The sequence below is a fragment of the Centrocercus urophasianus genome, unplaced genomic scaffold (assembly GCF_019232065.1).
Source record: "Centrocercus urophasianus isolate 14NV4802_14NV808 unplaced genomic scaffold, USGS_Curo_1.0 seq_5, whole genome shotgun sequence".
In the NCBI taxonomy this organism is placed as follows: Eukaryota; Metazoa; Chordata; class Aves; order Galliformes; family Phasianidae; genus Centrocercus; species Centrocercus urophasianus.
This window is the reverse complement of record NW_024885088.1, coordinates 4,443,167-4,463,613: the sequence shown is the minus strand read 5'-3', so window position 1 is coordinate 4,463,613 and position 20,447 is coordinate 4,443,167. Positions and strand designations below refer to the sequence as shown.

Here is a 20,447-nt window from a genome sequence, read left to right as displayed (position 1 = left end):
TTTCATAAGTTCCTGTATTTTACTGACCATCGCTGGAGCGCTATCATTAGCTATATCAGATATTAGGACACACTGCATCTGCCACACTTTCCAAACATTGCTTTCTAAACTCACCAAAGTAAATGGTTTTGATTTTTTTCGCAGTCAGTTTTGCTACCACTTTACTGGCTTTAATAACAGAGTCTGTCTGAGTTTAAACTTTTTAAAAACAATTTTGCTAAGATGACAGACTTGTCAGTTCTACTTTTTTGTCTTTACAAAGCATTCCTCAATATGCAGCAAATTTGGCAGCATATTTTTGCAGACAATGTCTTTTCAAATTGTAATCTTTGAAAACTGACAGTGCTTCCCTACAAATTAAGCATAGTGCCATATTATTTGCCTTGACCAAAAAAAGAAAAAAAAGTACTCATCTGCCCATTTTTTGTTAAACACTCTTCCTTCATCCAGAATTTTTATGGGTTCTGACTTCTTTTGAAATGCCACGAGGTGGATTTAAATATTAGCACTGGCAATCATTGCATTGTTCTCAACAAGCAGCACAAGCACATGCCACGTGTAGTTTGCACGGGGTTCACTGGGACTGTGTGCAAACAGCATCTGAGGAAAAGACAGCACTACTCTGTGCCCATCCCTTCTCCTAGTTCCAGTCCACTCACTGATGGTTTGACTGCTGCAGACTGCTGCACACCCGGGGCAGCGCTGCTGGGATGGTGCAGGGCAGGGGGTGGGCTGCATTCTGAGGTGTTCTGGGCTGCATGCGGCCTATGGGCCAGACATGCCTGATCAAGAGTTTGCAAGAGAGTTTAGATAGCTTAAGTCCCAGCACTGTGCATACCAGGCCACATGGCTTCTATGAAGGTTTTCACTGGAACACAAAACAGATTAAGTAAAAAACTGGCTTTTTTCTTATGGCTCAGTCCCAAGCAAAGTTGTGCCTTGAGTTATCCACCAATAGCACTCTTTTGAATAAAAACTGTGTTAAAAATAGCACCAAGTTCAAAATTCTAGGCGGATGAAACAGAGCTGGAAATATGCTGATCACAAAAGCAATCTATAGCCCTCTGGGGAAGTACTGAAAGTGTGTCTAGTTCACATATGCATGATATTCCCATTCTCTTACCTGGTGGAATTATCATTACATAATCTGGGGAGAGGTTGGGATGTAATTTACAAAACTGCAATCCTGATCTTTTAGAAAAGCAAAGCCATTAATCTGCAGTGTTGTTTCCTGATCATCTTCTCATGTGAAGACGATTTGCTTTGACTCACTTAAAATTACTATTTGTGTGCCTCTTGCATTTGTACTTTTGAGGTGATACCACAGCATGCTGATTGTTTTTACTCACATGCCTTTTACATCCCTGCCCTCATTTCATGCTTCATGCATATGACTCATCAGCAAAGTGATCACATGCTTCCTCACATTGATTAGACTGACAGGCTCATCTTATCTACACATCCTCCTGCGTGGCCTGCTGGGAAGCATAGTACTAAGAATGAAGACTGTACATGAAGTCTATGTGTATTCATGATCTAAGTCTGCTAAATTTGAAACTCTGCACATTATCATCTCACAAGCACTTTATATTTGTGAAATATGGTATATTGTAAGAACCTGCCCTCAGTGGAACACCAGGTGACTTACATTGCTTCTAAATGTAACACTGACTGGTCTTCTGCAACCTGGGACACTGAGCAACTGGCTCTGTCAAGTATTACTTATGAACACACTGGAGAAGTAGAAACCTTTGCATTCTGGCTGTATTGATCAAGATCACATCAGAAATATATGCTTTGCATCAATCTTTGCCTCCTAGAAAGACCTTGAATCTTGCACTTAAATAATGAGAGATTTCTCTTCACATAGCCTTGTAAGTACTTCCACCATTTTAGAGGTGGGAAATGAAGGACGGGGAGACTGAGTTACCATTACACAGGGATCTAAGAAGAGATCCAATTTCTTATTGTCCTGGCTATGCAGCCAGCACACTCGCTCCTCATATCATGATGGATACCAGAGACAAAAACCAAGACTGATGATCAGCCACATTCCCTGGAATAATTAAGATGCTGTACTAAGATCATGTGCACAAATCCCACGTGACTCTCACTCACCTCTACACTGAACATTAATAAGTATCTAGCAGAAAGCAATGTTTTACAAACATATAAATATCTATCTGCTGCACAGCTTTTTGCTGCATTAATACAGTGTTATGTACCACTACGAATATTTCACTAAATCTGCCTCTTCTAAAACCTGTGATAGCGTTTATAGGTTTGATGTCAAAATCTAAGCTACAGTTGGCACTCTAACAGGCACCAACAGTCTAGGTTCCTCTGAACTTTTCCATTCTGAATATCCTCCTATCTCCAAATTTGATGCAGGTTGCTGTTACGAGGATTTAATAAAAAGGTAGGGCAGAATACTGCCAAATTTATCTTTTCATCAGATAGACTTTGAAAACCAATACTATTTTTGTTTGTAACAGTACACATACACCCCTCAGGATAAGGATGTTCTCCACAACAGCTTCATGTGATAAAAAGACAAATTTGATAGCAAAGACAAGGACGTATCTCCTGACTCTTCAGGAGTCTAAAGGAGTATTTTCTGTAGGTACAGACCAGAAAAACACAGATGCATCTAAACAGCATGGGAACAGCCAATCTGTTTCCAGGATTAAATACTTCTGATCTTAAAATGAAATCTTTTCCCTGACAAAATAATAATGAAACATTTCACTATTTTTCTAAAATCTCCTTTTCCAAGTCCAAGTTATACAGAAGGTGATCCACTGGCATGCTGTCATGCATTTTGTAGCTCAGTAGTCTGAATTTTCAGTAAGTCTCATGCATCTCATATGTCAGATCTGGGTAAGCACTGGGCAGATGAGCCATACACTTGCAGTAATTCCAGCATGTATAAATCCACATATAAATCCACATGCATACATCAGCTGTGCAAGTAGCACACTGGAGGTCCAAAATGCCTATATTAGGAATCACTGTACCTGATCTTGCCAGGTGCAGTTAATACAGGGCACCTGGTTTCTCAGCCACTTTGAAATTCAATTGCTCTTTCATTTGGAAACATCCACTGCTAAAAAGATGCTTCAGTTATTGCTGTATCCATTTTGGCAATACCTGCCTGGCTTTTTGCTCTGCCAAAAGAGATTCTACTCTGAGATACGTTGGAACAAATACTGTTGAGGAGAAAACAGAAAAAGTTTTTCCATTGTCAATGAAGCATTTTTGATGTGATATATAGAGCAAAACGTGCACACTTGAGGCTCAAGTTCCAGAAACAAAATTAAATAAATAGCAACAGAGACTAAAATCCAAGTCTTTTCCTCTTTTGTTGGGCTTTGAAATCATTAGCAATATGACAATTCCTTCAATCATCAGAAAACATTATTAAGTAAATACTGACTTGAAGATTAGCTAGAAAATCCGACAACTCAGCTTTCTGTAGAAAATAGCAGTTTTGAACTTTTTTTTAAGCAAGGAACGAAAAGAAGAAATTTGACCACTCAAAACATCATATGGAAGAGAAAAAGAAGCACCAGTTCCAGAATTCCAACCACTTTTGAGTTCATAATATTATCTTGAGTACAGAATACCAACCAGCTCCTTGGATAATAGCTCCAATCCTCTTTTAATGAATATGTATTTAAAAAAAAAAAACAAAAAACAAACAAACAAAAAAAAAACTGGAGAAGTTATTTTTGACATCTACAGAATTCTACTTTTGGTACACTGCAGAAATAGACTGACAACCATACTTGGCATGGCAGAGAATTGAACATATAGCATCAGTTTCTACAGCAGATCTTGCAAGCCAATTACTGACTTTGGGGTGAATCGCCCTCTCTAAATACATATATTTTTCAAATGGGTGCAAGGCTGCAAATGATTTTCATTGAATGAATAAGTATTTTTTATAGTAGTTTTTGATGAACTTCTCATAGCTTCTGTAACTACAGCTTTAACATCTGCTTTTTATTACTGTTAAGCACAAATGAACTACAGTCAAAGCACTGACTTATGCACCATGGGGGAAGAAAGTGTAAAGGCTGGGATCAGTTCCTGCTCTCAGCCATCAGCACAGTTGTTTTCCTTGAGGAAGCTCCTACATCAGGGACAGCTTGACAAGGCTGGCTGCTCGTCACAACTCAGTATGCTAAACTGAAGTTAGCTATTGCTTGCTCTCTTAGTACTTGAAAATATTTTCAATTTCACTGTATCTCTGTGTACTACTTTGTTGTTTTTATTTTTTTTTTAAAGCTGTATGCTTATTATAGACACTTCACATCTAAAGCTTTCGAAGAACATCACAGTTTAACATCACTAGCTAAACATACACCATTAAACAAAATAAAGCAGCCATTAGAAGCTAATAAAAAGCAAATAAAACCTAAACTCCTTACTGACCCCTCTGGAATTAAGAGAGGTCCAGCAGAGGCGCTTGCTGAACTGCTGGCTTTTATCCATAGCAGACCAAAAAGCTACAGCGCTCGCGATTTCTTTAGCATAAAAACAGCCGAGCAGAGATCGAACCTCTTCTGCTCTCCGGTTAGGTATCAGGAGGCCTTACACACGCTGCGCAGCAGCACCCGAGCCGCCAGCCCACAGGCCTCGCTAGGGCCGCTACTGCAGCTATGGGCAGACCTCACTCGCCTTGCGAGGGGCTGTGAGCGAGTCCCCGCTCCGCGCCCTACCGCCAGCCGCCGCCGTGCCCCGGCCGGGCGGACAGACGGCAGCGCCCCCGCGGCCCTCACCGGCGCCGCTGCGGCTGCCGCGCATGACGTCACCGCACGCGGAGCCCATGCGCCGCTGGGCGTGGAGGCGTGCCGGGGCCGCGGCTGCCGCGCCCGCTGCCGCCAGCCCGCCTTCCCGCCGGAGCGCCCGGGGCCGCCGCATCTCGCCCCGCCGCGGCCGGCAGGGAAGAGAATGGCGGAAAGCGAGGCCGAGACCCCTAGCACTCCCGGGGAGTTCGAGAGCAAGTACTTCGAGTACAATGGGGTGCGGCTGCCGCCCTTCTGCAGGGGGAAGATGGAGGAGATCGCTAATTTCCCGGTGAGGGACAGCGACGTCTGGATCGTCACCTACCCCAAGTCAGGTAGGCGGGCGGGCGGGCGGCGAGCGGGAGCCCTCTGGGCGGGGGCCGTCCGCTGAGGGCCGGGAAGGAACGCCGCGCCCTGCGCGGCCCCCGGGTGGGGCCGGGGCCGAGGTAAGGGCGTCCGCCGCCGGGTAAAGGCGCCGCTGGAGGCGAGGAGGGCCGCCCGGCGGGGACAGATCGCGTTATTCCTGTCGCGAGCAGCTGTACCTGTCGTCTGTTCCGCAGCCCCGCCGTGCCGCCTCCCGGAGGCGGCTGCCAACATGTGCCCCGAGCGCATTGTGGCTGCGCCGGCTGGCCGCACATAGCCCCGCCGGATCCACCAGTGTGCGTTCCTCCTCTGAGCGCTTCCTGTTTCGCGTGTCGTGTTTCTTCTCTTCTTATCCTCCCCATTGACGCGCAGAGATGCTGAAGTAGAGTTAACGTGGGTACGGTGCTGTCTGCAGAGAGGCAGCAATATGGTAGATCTGTAAGCACCTGGTAGCGCCAGCAGCAGCGAGCAGGTTCTTTACAAAGCCCGCTCCTGAGTGACTGCCCGGCAGTAGGACGATCTCTTCCTAAAAAATTCAAAGTTTGCTGGAGGCGACTGATTTTAGCTCTGTAAATACCCTTGTATCACAGGTTACTGACCAGGTGTGATCATTTTGCTGTTCATTGTAAAAATGGTTCTTTTCTATTTCCCCTTGGTGTGCCGCTTCAGAAAGATGCACATTTGCAAAAATGCAGCATCTACTACATTACCATTTCTCAAGCAGTTTGAAATGTTTCTCCTCACTTTTATTTTTTGTAATTCATTACTAACGATGCTCTTAAAAACTGTCTGAAGCTCGATGGATGCATCAGGCATCCATCAGTACAGCACAGGGACAAGTTATGGGCTGGTGGGTGGTCCCTGAAATGCTGTGATTAGGAATAGAGAGCCACAGACATACTGTTCTTTTAAAGACATATTTAGCATGCAGAGTGCAGAAAGAACACAGTTCTTTTACTTTTAAAATTTCTGTTTTTGGAAGCTGGATTCCTGTGCTAGTATAGCACCCAGCTTGGCACATTGCTACATATCCTCAGCTAACCTCGGTTTTCAGGCACAAAATAGCTCTGATACAGCACCTGGCAATAGATTAGCTCTGATGGCTATGCAATTGGCCATGGGAAGCCAGCTTGCAGAGTCAGATGTGATTTACTGTTACTTTATGAATATAGCAGGTTTCTCAGGGCAGCCCTGAGGTCAGTGACAGGCACCTGCTTACTTATAGAGCTAGAGGATGACAAGAGAGTAACTAATAGGCAGCCTCAAAGCAAAGGAGATAGAAAGACTGAAGGCTGGATACCCAAGCTGGAGCTACAGTGGTGTGGGGAGGAGATAGAGGGCGGCCTCAGAATGAAAATGGATGCCAGAATATTTTTCTTGTCAGGAAGGAGAGTATTTAGAGTGGGTCTTGAGGAGTCTGGCGTTCTTGTCATGGAAATAGGCTCTCAAACACAGCCATAATGTCTGCAGTCTCTGGGAGGAAAAAGTTCACCTTCAAATGGCCTGAGTGCTTTTGGAACTCTTGGAGCTTGCGTTGTCTGCTGATCCTACATGGCATACAGCTCAGTGCCTTATTCAGGCTTTCTGAGTCAACTGTGAGAGGGTCTGATGACTACGGACAGGACTATCACTAGAAGTTAGACAGTCCTGATGTCATTTCTCATTGATTTACCCAAGGTCATGCAAAAAAATTACAGCAAAGCCAGATATTACATCCAGAACTCCGTATTCTTCTCTATTACCTTAACTGCAGCTCCATCCTCCTGTCTCTCAGAAGCGCTGAGAAAGACTTTTCTGTTAACTGGAGGTGATGAGAATTTTTGTAATCAAAAAATAGTTTTACAAAACATACTTTGAGCACAAAGTATAATAATCCCATGAATTTGGCGTGAGATACTTTGGCGTTCTTGGGGAATCTTTAAATGTAAAGCAGAACAACAGGATTTTAAGAAAAGAAAAATGCACCTATTTCAAATCAGTTGAATGTAAAACGTTTGTTATGAAAATGAATTTTCTTTATTGTTCCACCAGCTTTTCATCTGCTCAAGTTGTGGAAAGAATATGCTAACAAGCCCTTCTGCTAAATGTGGGAGGCCAGAATTCCTACCTCTTACTGAGCCCTGTGTAATACTCCAGTGTAAAATCAAAAGGCTCCATCAGTAGCTGTGACCGCATGCTGGTTTATCTGACTGATGAAGAAGCACATGTACCATTTTGCAGGCATGATCTGGAAGACTGGATGAGTCTACCCTAAATGAGAGATGGAAATAGTGCTTGGAAATAATTACACCGGTAGATGGGGGTGACCCAGAAAGAAGCTGGGTGATCCAGTAATGACAGAAAATTGAATGTTCCAGTGGCCTTACTGGGAGCAATGTGATAAGCTTAATGGAAAATTACTCTGCTTTAATGTAATAGTCACTGATGGAGGCCTGAATAATGATATTCCTTGTATCATTAATTAATCCTAACACCTGCCCCCAATCGATGGTAACAGCTTTTGGTAGCAGCTGGACTAAGAGAAACTTGTACATAAAACCTTGAGGCTTATTTACATACAGACGTATGTAAATGTCAGTGTGCATGTACATATGTACATGTTAGAGCAGTAATTATAGAGAAACTTTTTTGTCATGGTAAACAGTTTAAAATCAGTGAAAAGCTTAAGTTAAGCTTTATATTTCATGCCACTTTGTAGTATTGTATAGGCAGAGCTGAACAGTATTCATTAAGATTTATGGTAGCTGCAAGTGTATAGTAATATCGTTCTATATAGCACTAAATAACTGGAGCTCACACAACAGACTGCTTCTCAGATGAGATGCAGTGTTCCAAAGGAAGTACACTTTACATCTGTAATAGCTTTCCTTGAACTCTCTCATCTTGTGGGGTTTTCGTACCTTGCTTGAAAATTAAAATTCTTCTCTGTAAACTTAATAAAGTATAAAATTAATGATGAAGCAAGTTCTTTCATGGTATTTCCTCAGTGACCTATGGCTGAGCGTTGGTCTGTCTACTGGCTAAAGTCAGTGATTTCAGTGGAATATCCATGCCTGAAATAGAGTATTGACTCCATGTTCACTTAGGTTTTTTTTTTGCCATGCCTTATGATGCCAAATTCTGACTGTACGTGATCTGTCCGCTTGCTTCACTCCTAAGTGGTATGCAGTGGCTAGCTTCCTTAATATTGCATTTGTTCTGAGGGAATGTGCGTTGTGTGTTCTTGGGTCAAAGCCCAGAGATTAATGCCTTTTGCAAAATTGGCAATTTGTTAAAGTGAACTATTTACATTATTAACAAAGCTGTCTCTCCAGTGTTGATTATTTTGCCAAATAATTTTCTGGAATCTTGTGGCAGACATAATCTTTAAATCCAGTCAGTTCGCGAGGACTCTTTCTCTTCTGACTCATTGTCTGGTATGGAATGCAGGCGCTGGGTATGGTCTTCACCTGTCTGGAGGTCTGTCTTTTTGTAGATAGCATTTTGAATTTTCCTTGCCAAGCTGTGTTTCTATCACTACCCACTGACTTGAGGGCATACGATGGCTCACTATAAGCCTTAGGTTTTATAAAGTGCCAACAGTGAATTTGCAGATCAGTTCAAGAACAACTTTCCTATGCGTATGTTCTTATCTTTCAAATTCTTGCTTAGCCTTACTTAAGCCTTAAGCCTTGCTTACCTTCAGTCTTGTATGAAGTCAACCAGGAAAAGTTCATTGGCTCAAAAGTTCACTATTTTATTCTCTTAAATTAAATCTGTATGTACAGAAGAAGGTAGCTTCTCTAGGTATCTGTTGATAACTGTGTTGCACGCATCACTGATTTTCTGCCTGCTCTAATTGCCCATGCCTCTCCCACTGCATGCATACCACTCACTCGCTCAACCTCTTCTATTTCCAGTGTTCCTGAATGCAGCACCTTTTCTTGCTGGGACATTGCCATCTCTGGCCAGGAGGAACTCAGGTTTATCATACTGTCTGTTCCCTTTCTCTTGTCAAATATTGGTGCTCTGAGTACTTTTTTCAAGAGCCTATTTTCCTCATACCATAATCTCTATTACCATAATCTCTGTTATTCATTCCATGCTAGGGTTGCTATGCATCCCATGTTTTTTTTTTTTTTCATTTATGGGGGGAAGCTCTTTGATCCATTGGCAGTTACAACAGTAGAGGAAACCTCTAGACTGTGAACTAGATACAGAGCGTTCGATGTAAGCCCCATTTTTCCCATTTGTAAGCCCTGTCTGATTCTCCGTGTAAAATTAGCAGATTTATGCTCATAAGCATCTAGAATATTGTCTTTGTCGGACTCAGTGCTCAAGCTATTATACTTGAGGCAAAAGGAGGGATGTGTCTCCATATACTTTTCCTCTAGCTATGAAATTTGTTCAGGGATTTCTTATCTCTGGTCGCTTGTTTCTTCCCCTTCACTTTCTGTTTAACTATCTGTGAGACTATGTTACAAAAACAGATTAGAAAAATGTCTCAATTTAATATACTATAAAGAAAGTGTACCAACTGACTATACTTTGTGTGGAAATCTTTGTCTTGTGCAATCCCACCCTGCTTGTTGTCCTCAGATGATACAGTTTATTGACAGGATTGTTAGGCACATACCTGAAGCAGAAACCAGTCCTGCTGGTTGGGTGTTATTGTACTGCACAAAAACACCCTTATTCAACACGGAGAGTATTATTTCTTAACTAGGATTACATGGTTCCACATAAACTATGCTTGCAGGTGCATCCTATACTTTGTGTTCATCAAACTCACTCACTAATGTATCTGCAGTTACCTACCATAGCAGACAGTGAGTATGTGACAGATCTGCGCAGAGCTGCAATGATTACATGCTATTTCAGGGACTCACAGCACCTGTCCTGCCTACCCATGAGCTCACCCAGCTGTGGCACAGTATGCTGTACTTCTGCTGAGTCCTGGCTTACTGCCTGACTGGCAAACCCATTCCAGTTGCTACCCCAGAATGTGGCAAACTGACAAACGTGAACATGAGGAACACGATTCTTCCCACCTAGCCAGACATGCGCAGGCCCAACAGTGCTGACAGTCAGTCCTGATTTGTGCAGACATAAAGGGGAGGAAATAGGGTGAAAGGTTCTCTGTAGTTATGCCCTATCTATAGGAGTTCATGGACTGAGAGCTGTCAGACACAAGGAAGTGAGTTAGCTGCAGTGGGTTGCAGAGTTTTCTTACACTGGTTAATGGCAGGGCTGAGAAGGCCTTATGCCTTGTAGCTGAAGATCCTCAGGGAGCAGGGACCCTCCACATGAATGTCTGTGCTAAATTAGTTATTTGCCTTGGTTTCCAGTCTTCTTACAATGAATTCTTCCCAAGAATTTTGTTGTTATATGAGGACTACTCCAAAAGAAATGCCTCCTGTTTTACGTTGGCCCATAATATCAGAGGTAGATGATGGTGGTATAGCAGTAAATGTTGAGCCTTCCTGCCAGTATTCTGTTACATTTTATTGTCATTTGACAGATGGCAGCAGGAGGGCAGTCTGACAAAATGGATATGGAAGTGCCAACAAAGCAAAGGTTTGTCACTGAATTCCTCCATGCAGAAAAAATGGCACTCACTGGCACTCATGAATGCTTGCTGAACATTTATGGAGGCCGAAAAGTCAATGTGAGCACAGTGAGGTGGTGGGTGGTGCATTTCAGCGGTGGTGACAGCAACAATGGGTCACCTCCACTGGTGCAGATTTTGACAAGCACAGCATGCAGGTTCTTGTTTGCTGGCAAAAATGCATAGCTAATAGTGGTGACTATGTTGAAGAATACTGTTTTGTAGCTGAGAATTTGCTCTATCAAATAGTATTATTGTGGTCTTTGTACCTGTTGTAATTTCTGTGGAAATAAATAGGAGGCATCACTTTTGGAGCAGCCTACATATTTTTTTAACAAGTTTATTCTCTTGCAGAATAGCCAGACTATGCAATTCTGGTTTTATAGTTACAGAACAGTCTCTATGCAGGATTTTGGTGCCTTGAGTTTTATCAGTTTTCATCTAAAGAATGAATTCAAATGTTACTGGCCTGGAGGCATGCCTTAAAAAGTCACAAAATTGACTTAAAAATCAAGAGATTTTTAAACAGAATACACTTCAGATTCTTTATCTTTGCCCTCTGGTTTCTGAGGCAACACTATATGTGCTTACAGGTCACGGGGAAGAACTTGAAAAGATGCCTGGCCTCTGTTAGTTTTGTGAATGTGAATGAACAATTTCATGTCTTGGAAATCAGAATGTTGGTACTTCTCTTTTCCAGTAACAGGAAATTGGGGTTATTCAGTTTCTCCATCTTGAGTAATATGTAAAGCTCAGGTATCATGTACCTCTTTAATACAATGTGAAGGTGCTTCATTTCGCATGCCAGTTGACAGAAAAGAATGAAATTGTGCAAACTGAAAAGCAAACTGTGTTGGGTGATAGAGATATCTCCTGTGAGATGTCTTGTTCAAGGCTGATATATAGGGTTCATATTTGAAATTGATTTCATGCTCTTGGTTTTGGTGACGCAAATCTCATTCTTTTCAACTACTGGAAGAGTAAATATTCTGCTTCTCAAATGCACTCCATTGAGGACCACCCAGGTGCAGAAAGTTAGATTTGTACACCAGTGTTTGTAGGGGTCAGGGCCTTTGGATTCTTGGGCTTTGATTGAAAGCTCTTCTGAAATGGGATTATCTTTTGTTTGTATGTATAGCTCAAAATAGCAGCTGCTTTTTGACTCAGTCCTGAATGTCACTAGGCAAAGAAATGATAAATAAAAACTTCATATAACAAGTAATTGAGGACAACTGAAAGTTTGTCACTGACGTGTTTGACTTGATTTCAGTGGGAGTGGAATTGAATAGCTTCTTAAGTGCCTACAGCAGGAAATAAAGGTTGAGAGGAAAAATGTGTCATTATGGAAAAGTTGTTTTGGTTATCTAGCTATAAGTGTTTCTCTCATGAGCCATATATCAAGACAGTGAAGATGTGTTGCTGGAGACGGAACAAATGGTTCAGAAGAGGAAGAATTCTCTTGTTACCTAATAGGTATTGCAGGTCTCCTGCAAATGTAGCATAATTGCCTCCCTGCTGTGAAGTAGTGCAAAACTCAACCAATTTGCTTTGTGAAAGCAGTCTCAGGAAAAGAAAATGGAAAAAAGATTTTACCCTGTGTAAAGTATGTATTCTGGACATAAGTGAAATCAGTGTTGAGTGGATTAGATGAAAATGACCTCAAAAACTGAAGAATTAGGAAACTACGTAAATCAGTGAAACCTAACAAATGGTTATTCTCATTTTGTGTTAATATTCATCTTCCATAGTGAAGATGTTAATAAAAGGAAGCAAAATGCTTGAATGTAGGACTTAATTGGATTAAGCACACAAGACTCTTCCTTCTTGTTATTCAGACTTTTATTTAATGACTTTTCTTTTATTCCTACTAATTCCTCTAAAATGAACACCTTATACTGAAGTGAAGAAACTACCTCCTGTTTTGTCCCATCAGAATTGATGCAGAGTTTGGCATATTGGACATTTGTTACAACGTCTCCAGAGATTCTGTGACTTTGCAGAAGTCATTTAATCTTTTCATTTGCATTTTTCATTTGAGGTGTATGGATGAATTTAGTCTCTGCCCAAATTCACACATAGCAAGAAAAAACTATCTTGGACAAAAAATGTCATCTACTATCAGTATTTTTATAGATAATCTAGCAGTAAGCATCTAGGTAGTAAAGCTGAACACATAAGAATGCCACTATGTTGGAATGTTTTATTGTGTGTTCTTTTTTGGTGGTGGTGGGGTTTTTTGTGTTTTTTGTTTGTTTGTTTTTTGATGGGATGGGGTAACAAGCAAAACACTAGTGAAGCACCCAGGTGTCATCACTTTTACCCCATTCAGATTTTCTGCAGTACTTTAGGGAATCCAGAGAGATGGAGCCTAAGAGCTGAAAGAATCATGGTTCTGTACATCTAAGTCTTTTACAAACTACTACAGAATAAATAGACCATTTATGTCATATGTTAATCCTGTAACATATTGCACATTCAGCAGCAAGAAAAAATATGGCTGTGTACATGCAGACAAGACAGCACAGCAGAAGAAGCACTGTGTTAATACCATTTCAAATGAAAGTGCACTCTCATGAGACCTACTGTGAGGAGGATGGGGTCTACTGAGGAATGTCAGGAAAGGAGGCATATTGGGGACTGAAAGGGTGGAAGGGAAGTTTAGCTAGTGGAGGCAGGGCCTGGAACAGTAAAAGATAAGAAGGAAAAGGAACACCACCGGAGAACCAGCTAAGCAGAGATTTTTGTTGCTAGATATCAAAACACATTTGTAATTTAAAAAATGCAAGCTGATTTCATGTGCTGTTACCCAGCACCATTCATTGTGCAGGATGTGAAGGCTGTCATCCAATGGAAGGCTGCAAGTTCTGGGTGATGTGTAATTACATTAGGTCACCATATGGGGTATAGACAATGGTGTGGAATTAGCCCTTTACTGTGTCCAAGTGCACGAGTAATAAATTCATCCAAGCCAACAAAATGAGACAAGTGTGAAGCAAGTGAGATGAGACACGTTCAGAAGATAAACACTGGATGTATATGCAGCAGTCAAGATTTATCAGTACATTGGCTGCTTTGCAGTGTCTTGTTGATGTAAGGCAATCATAAACTAAGGTTAACCGTTCAGTTAAAAGCCTGTTTACTGCTACTGCCAGAGTAGCACAGAGCAGCTACAGGCATTGCTGAAATTGGATTTCTTTATGCATATGTAGTTTAAGTGCACGTTAATAATGATTAATGTGAGTATTTATGAGACATAGCGTGCTCTTTTCAAGGATTTTGCAGCAGCACTGAGTTAACCATGATGACACAGATTGGCAGATGCCCATTTGTACTCTCAATTAGATCTATTTCCGTTTCTGATTCTGGACTCAATGATCTTTAAGTCTTTTCCAACCTGAGCAATTCTGTGATTCTATGAAGAGCAATAACAGAAATAGAACAGAAATGACTGTAGCTTGTCTAGAGCTGCAATTCTGTAATTCAGCATACAGAAGGAATAACAGTGTGTTAAATATGATTGGGGGCATGGCTACCATGCAAGCAATGGTTTTGCTCAGGGCAGCTTTTATGATGGGCACTGAGGGGGATGCTGTCAGATATCAAATGGCTTCCTCCTTGGTGTTACGCTAGCTGACTGAAGAGGCTATGTAGTGTCATGCGTAGATTAAAAATGTTTATTGAAATTCCAAAACAGCTTCTTTTCCTTTTTTTTTTTTTTTTTTTTTTTTTTTCAAATCTCATATCTGCAATGCTTTCACATGATACTACTGGTGCACTGCCTTCTTGTAATTTAACTGCCTAATATATGCAAACACAGATAAATGTGTAGGCATGTTTTGTCTAACAATTTTCCTGGGAAACTGTGAGATTGAAACCAAGGCATGGAATTGCATTTTGGTTCACTATGCAACTCTGAATATGGACCAAGGCACTTCAGGAGGTGACAGACATCCTCCAGAACATGCTTATTGTAGGGGAAGGAAACGGATTCACAACAAAAGGTTACAAGGACAACCTCAATACAAGTTTCTATAATGGATGGCCCATTGCCTCCTGCCTTTGGATCCTCTTTCAATCAGCAGAGCTCACTGTGCTGCTCTGCGTTTAGTCATGGACCATATTCCAACAGTGTAGAACAGGACATAGTGCTATAGTTGTCCTAGGAAATTGGTGACTCTAAGAAAAACTAAGCACTTCCCTGTAACTTAATGAAGTCCTTGAGGGTGAATTTTAGAAACAATGCCTTGTCATTACAGCAGTGTTCTCTTCTGCTCTGTGCTTTGGAACAGTGTTGTCACCTGTGTGAAAATGGAGGGAAATGAGACCCAGTGTGGAGGACGCATTACTGGAGCTCCTGCTGGGGTAATGTCTTAAGTAGTTTGGACATGTTTTTGTTATATGGAATGAAACTACTAGAGGAAGAAGCAGGATACAGCTGAGGTAAGATTGGGGTAAGGACCTTCACCTTCTTGACTATCCAGGGAAAAGGTAGGATTTGAAAAATCTAGGAATACCCTGAGGAAATGCCACCGCCAGTTTACAAGTTTACATGGCCACCATTTACTAGATTATTTCCTCATGTTTGAGGTAGGATCTGCCCTGTAGCATATGTTAGCCAATTGAAAGCATTCTTTTCTCCATGAATTACTGTCATAGTGAACCTACCCTTTGGTATGCCTGTATGAGCCGATGTGCTCCTATGCAGCTATGAAAGGAGATGTGTCTCTGGATCGTGAGTGAAAAGAGTGAAGCCCAGGGAAAGAGGGTAACAACTGAATGTACTGGGTTGACTTTTGACCTGTGTAAGTTGGAAAAGGGTAAAAAGAGGGGTGTAATTCCATCTGCTACAGTGTGGTAAGGCAGGAAGCAAGAATGGAGCTTTAACTCATTTATCTTTTATTTTCACGTTCCTTTCAGAGAGGTTATACTGCACACTTCTTCTTTGTGCTGCTTTATACCATGGCAGCGTGTTTAATTTGGTGAGCAAAAAGTGAATTCATCTAAGGGTGCAGATAGATGTCCTCTTTTATAACCATCTGCAATAGCACAAAATTTTAGTGTCCTTAGCTTGCTGTCACTTCTTAAAGCACTGCCTGCAGAGCATTATGTGTGAATGCATTCTAGTTTGTCTTCAGCAAAATTAGGTAGGTGAGTTTATGCCTAAGAGATAAACTCCTTAAGCTAATTTGTCTGACACAGTTTCAAGTGAACTGGGGTAACTTCACAGAAACTGTTCCATTGGTGGTGACGTATAGTACAGGTGTGAGGAGCATCTACAGACATGGAAATATTTTACCAACATAGCTAAAGCTTAAAGAGAATGTCCACAATTAAAATACTTCTCCCCTTTGGATATCAGCTACCAACTAGTATCAGTGAAAGACCTGTAACAAAATCTATAAGACCTAGTTATGGTGGAATCATGGATGTGGGGACAAGCTTGAAAACTCAAATCATGACTCATCAGTCAGAAGGCAAATAGACAAAGCAGTATTATCTTGTTCAAAATCTAGGGATTGAAAGCAGTCTGTGGACCTGACCCATAGTTCTTAGTGCTGTTAGCCTGTACCTACTCCTTGCTGCAGTTCCCTTGATTGTGAGGATGTTGTGGCTGGTTGAGAGGGATGAAAGAGAACTGCTTTTTGTGCCAGCTGTCCTCAACAGGAGGCCTGGTCTTGTGCTTACTGGGGCAGATTGGCCTAGGCATGGTTAGGATGTATTGTTTAGGGAGCATGTGTGACTCAAGCTATTTTTTTTTTTTCTGGTTTTATCAAGTCTAGCCCATGAATCTCCATGGATATGGGTCCAGCCTGCCCCTCTTGTCCTTCCAAAGAACAGGGCCTGATGTGTTTTATTTACTGCTGTTGCTTTAGGATCCATCCTCCTAAAAGGTGTCAGTAGTCCTTCTCTGGAGCTGCTTCTGCTAGTGTTGAGAATGAAGCACACCATATTACCTGCCTTCCACTACAACAGTGATGAAGTCTTTACAGTCATTGTCTGGACAGAGATGCATTATGTTTTTTTCTGCACTTCTCATCCTATATTCTGTTGAGTAGTTATTGTGCTAATGTAAGGCAGAATTGGGATTCAGACCATTTTTTAAATACAGTACTAATGCATGAACTAAAAATAATGCTATTTTGTAACCAGTTTATTAAGGTATTCCTTTAGGATACTGTTATATATAGTAGCAATATTTCTAATATATGTGTATCAGAGACAGTGCATTTATTTATTTTGTTAGTTTTACCAAACAGAAAGTACATTTTAGTTCTAAATAGAATACCATTTTCATAACTTGCTGTTTACAGCCTCTGGTGATACACATTCGAAAGACATCTCAGACCACATTTGACCACATTCATTTTGACCACATTTGTGAAACTTAGTAACTGCATGTGAATGTATCAGTGGCCAGAAAGCAGTGAGAGGAAGCAGAGAACAGCTGCACTACAGAGTATTTCTCCCTCCGTAGAAATAAAGAAATAACTGTGAGATGTTTCAGGGTTTTGTCTGCCTTGCTACGCTGTCTAGTTGCTGCTGGAGCAGTTAGCCTTACTGATAAGCAGAGGCATTATGTCTATGAGCTAACTTGACTAGTGTTGCTGAGGCATCGACCATGAAAAACGGTAGAAATGATGAGTTCCTATTTATTGCAGGGATTCCCATAGAGAAGATAATAGTTTGGAAGGACTCCTAAGTCCTTATTTCTGTGTACCATTAGGCAGCACTGCAAAGGACAGTGCAGCCCAGTTAGCACAGTTTCAAACTGCTGTGCCCGGGCTTCTTTTGTAGATGCTCTTACAAAGAGTAGAAGTGCAGGTTCACAGATAATGTAGAAGGCTCTCTAAAAACCTACCAATTCTGACAGTAGTTTATCACTACCATTTCCTGTCCCATCTCTTTCAGATACTATGTGATAAACTGGGACACTGTTTCTCCACAGACATTGTATAAATGTAACAGAAGAGCTTATCAGGAAAGAGTGTTTCTCAGGTACAGTGCACTGAAGTTCCCCTGGTGCTGGCTGGGTTCATTGTTGAAGCTGGATAGACGTAAATGGCTTTGATATCTGTTTTGGCAGTATGACCTTGGAGCTAGCAGGGACAGTATTCTTCCTCCGGCATGAAATGTGAATTTGCAGCAGCTGCAAGAAGGAAGGGTGGAATTGATGGGTACTTATCAGTGTTGCATCTGGTGCCTTATGCCCAAAGGCTGACAGATTAATCTGTCTGTGACTTTTAACTCTTTCTGTGCAGTGCCAGGTGAGGCATGCATGTACATGCTCATGCATTCCGAAGCAGAAGGAGAAGGTCTTTCATTTGGTTCAAATGGCCGATTTCTGGATGCTTTACATCCAGCTGGGAAATCGGAGGCTATGCCAGAAGTCTCATTCACCTTCCACAGTGACAATTTCAATAAATTCTGTAAGCCTCAGTCTAGGTTTGGGTGGCTCATCATGTGCATGTGTACAGTACCCCAGTTGGTTGGCTTTCCAGCCAGCTTGTGTTCCCGGGGACTATAAAACCCGGCCCTAGGAGCTTGGGCTGGGATTTGGGCTGCCATTTGACTATTTTTAGGATAAGCCAACATTTCTAAGCTGTATGGGCATCCAACTCTGTTAATATTTGTAGTTTAGGTTTGAGTTGTTCTTAATCCTAGTAAGGATGTGAGGAAGTTAAATGTATTTATTTTTTTATAAAGGCTTTTAGCTTTTTTTGTTTGTTTGTTATTGTTTTTAATCAAATTAATGTGTTGAGTGTTTGTTTTCTAAACACAGGGAATCAAGTTGATCATTTTTTACATGATGGCTTTTGGGGGTGTGTGTGTGTGTGTGTGTGGTAGAGATGAATGATAATACAAGGATGACAAATAAAATAAAAAATCAGAATTCCCTCAAAAGTTAAAGTTTTCCAAGTTTTCATTGGCATGGACTTAATTCACGTCCATGGACGTAGTTCATGTCCACAGATCTGAGGAGAGCTAGGTAAGACCCCAGAAGCTTTGCTCCCCAGACTTCACCTCTTGGTTCTCTTACTGACCTGCTGTAGAGCTGGTAGGGAGCATGCTGCTCTCCTGAAATTTCAGCAGTCCTGCCTCAGCATCCATCCTGTATTCAGAGGCACCACAGAGATTTTGTCAAGGTTCAGCTGAGCAGGCAAAGACTGAGACTGAGAAAGCACTGGTGTTGGTGTTTATCCTTACAGTTAGTCTTTCTCCTTTCATGCAAGAGGGTTGCTGTGATAGCATTTTTCTTTACAAGCAGAATTGGAAATACAGAAATAAATTACAGAGAACCAGGATGTCTTCTGTCAGGATAAATGTTTAATGAGAACAAGGTTGTGCTCATTCGGAGTCACAAGGACTGATACTGATGTACTGTGTGTATGCTAATTTTAATATATAAAATACATGCTTGAACTTAAAAATGCAGAGTGAACAGCCTCAAGGGCAAGTGTGTATTAAGCCTCTGACAGCCCTCTCTGAAGGTGATGATAATGTGAAAGTTTCTTTTTTTCCAAGCCATTTTAATTCACCCAACAATCAGTCAGGAAACGCAGAAGTGTTCTTCCAATCTGTTCTTGGAGAGGTATATTTTTTCATATTGCATCCAGACCCTGTTCCCTCTAAACAGTACCTACAGTACATGAATTTTTTTCTTTCTTTCTTTTTTTTTTTTTTTTCCTTACTGCTAATTTAAATTAAAAAGAAAAAACCCGAATAGTGATACTCAAATTTTTCTTTTGTTTGAACAGCATGTAGGAATTAGAGCAAAGTGTGTCTGTGTTGCTGTGTATGATCATACTGGCTAACATGAGTTACCTGGTGACTGTGACAAGTTAACTGCAACTTGCAAGTTCTTTGAAAACATAAATAGGACCAAAAGGCATGATTTATGGATTTTTAGGTTATCTTTCCCAGGATATGAAATAGACAGGCTTGCATGATTGCATTATTCAGTACTTCAGATAGCAAAAAAAAAAAAAAAAAAAAAAAAAAATCCTTTTTTTTTTTTTCCTTACCACTTACAATTCTTAAATAATTGGTCAGTCTGTTGCAGCATCCACGATTTTTCATGTCTGCACAACTTGTCTTTTAAACCATGGGGTCTCTTGCTTATTACTTCACTGATCTTGGCTTCTTACTATTCTTCCGTCTTACCAAAAGCCTGTGCCTTTCCCTTTTTAATATCAGATCTCTCTAAATTTTTGTTTGCCTGCTTGGAGAATTTCCTGCTCTGTAGATCTATCTGCCTGAAGGTAAAATCAATTTTACCAAAAATTGCTCCAAAAGTAATGCCTTCTATTTATTTCCATGGAAAGAACAGACAGATACAAAAAGCACAATGACACTATTTGATAGAGCAAATTCTTGGCTACAAAACACTGCTTTTTGATGTAGTTGCCACCATTACCTGATTTGAGCAGATAAGCTGATAGAGACTCTTAATTTCGTGGTGTGACAGCAGTGCACAGCCATCTGGAACATGGCTGGACTTTCATGCTGCTGTACTCCGCTGAAATTCACCACCCACTGCCTCGTTGTGCTCACAGCTGCTGTTTGGTATCCATAAATGTTCAGCAAGCATTGATGAATGTCAACAGGTGCAATTATTTCCACATGAAGGATTTCAGTGACACACCTTTGCACTTCCTTATCGGGCATCATTTTATCAGACTGCTCCTCTGCTGCTATCTGTCACACAG

The 20,447-nt window shown here is 41.3% G+C and overlaps 1 protein-coding gene across 2 annotated transcripts in view; it reads left to right on the top strand.

Moving 5' to 3' along the window:
• The first annotated feature begins 4,895 nt into the window (after positions 1-4,895).
• The window catches only part of SULT4A1 (sulfotransferase family 4A member 1), a 30,891-nt gene continuing 15,339 nt past the window's right edge, over positions 4,896-20,447 (top strand). For both annotated transcript variants that reach the window (XR_006171487.1, XM_042835045.1), the window contains exon 1: positions 4,896-5,125. Coding sequence is in view for 1 of the 2 variants with exons in the window: in XM_042835045.1 (XP_042690979.1) it covers positions 4,957-5,125 (169 nt within the window). In the remaining variant the exon portion in view is untranslated. The remainder of the gene's footprint in view (positions 5,126-20,447) is intronic.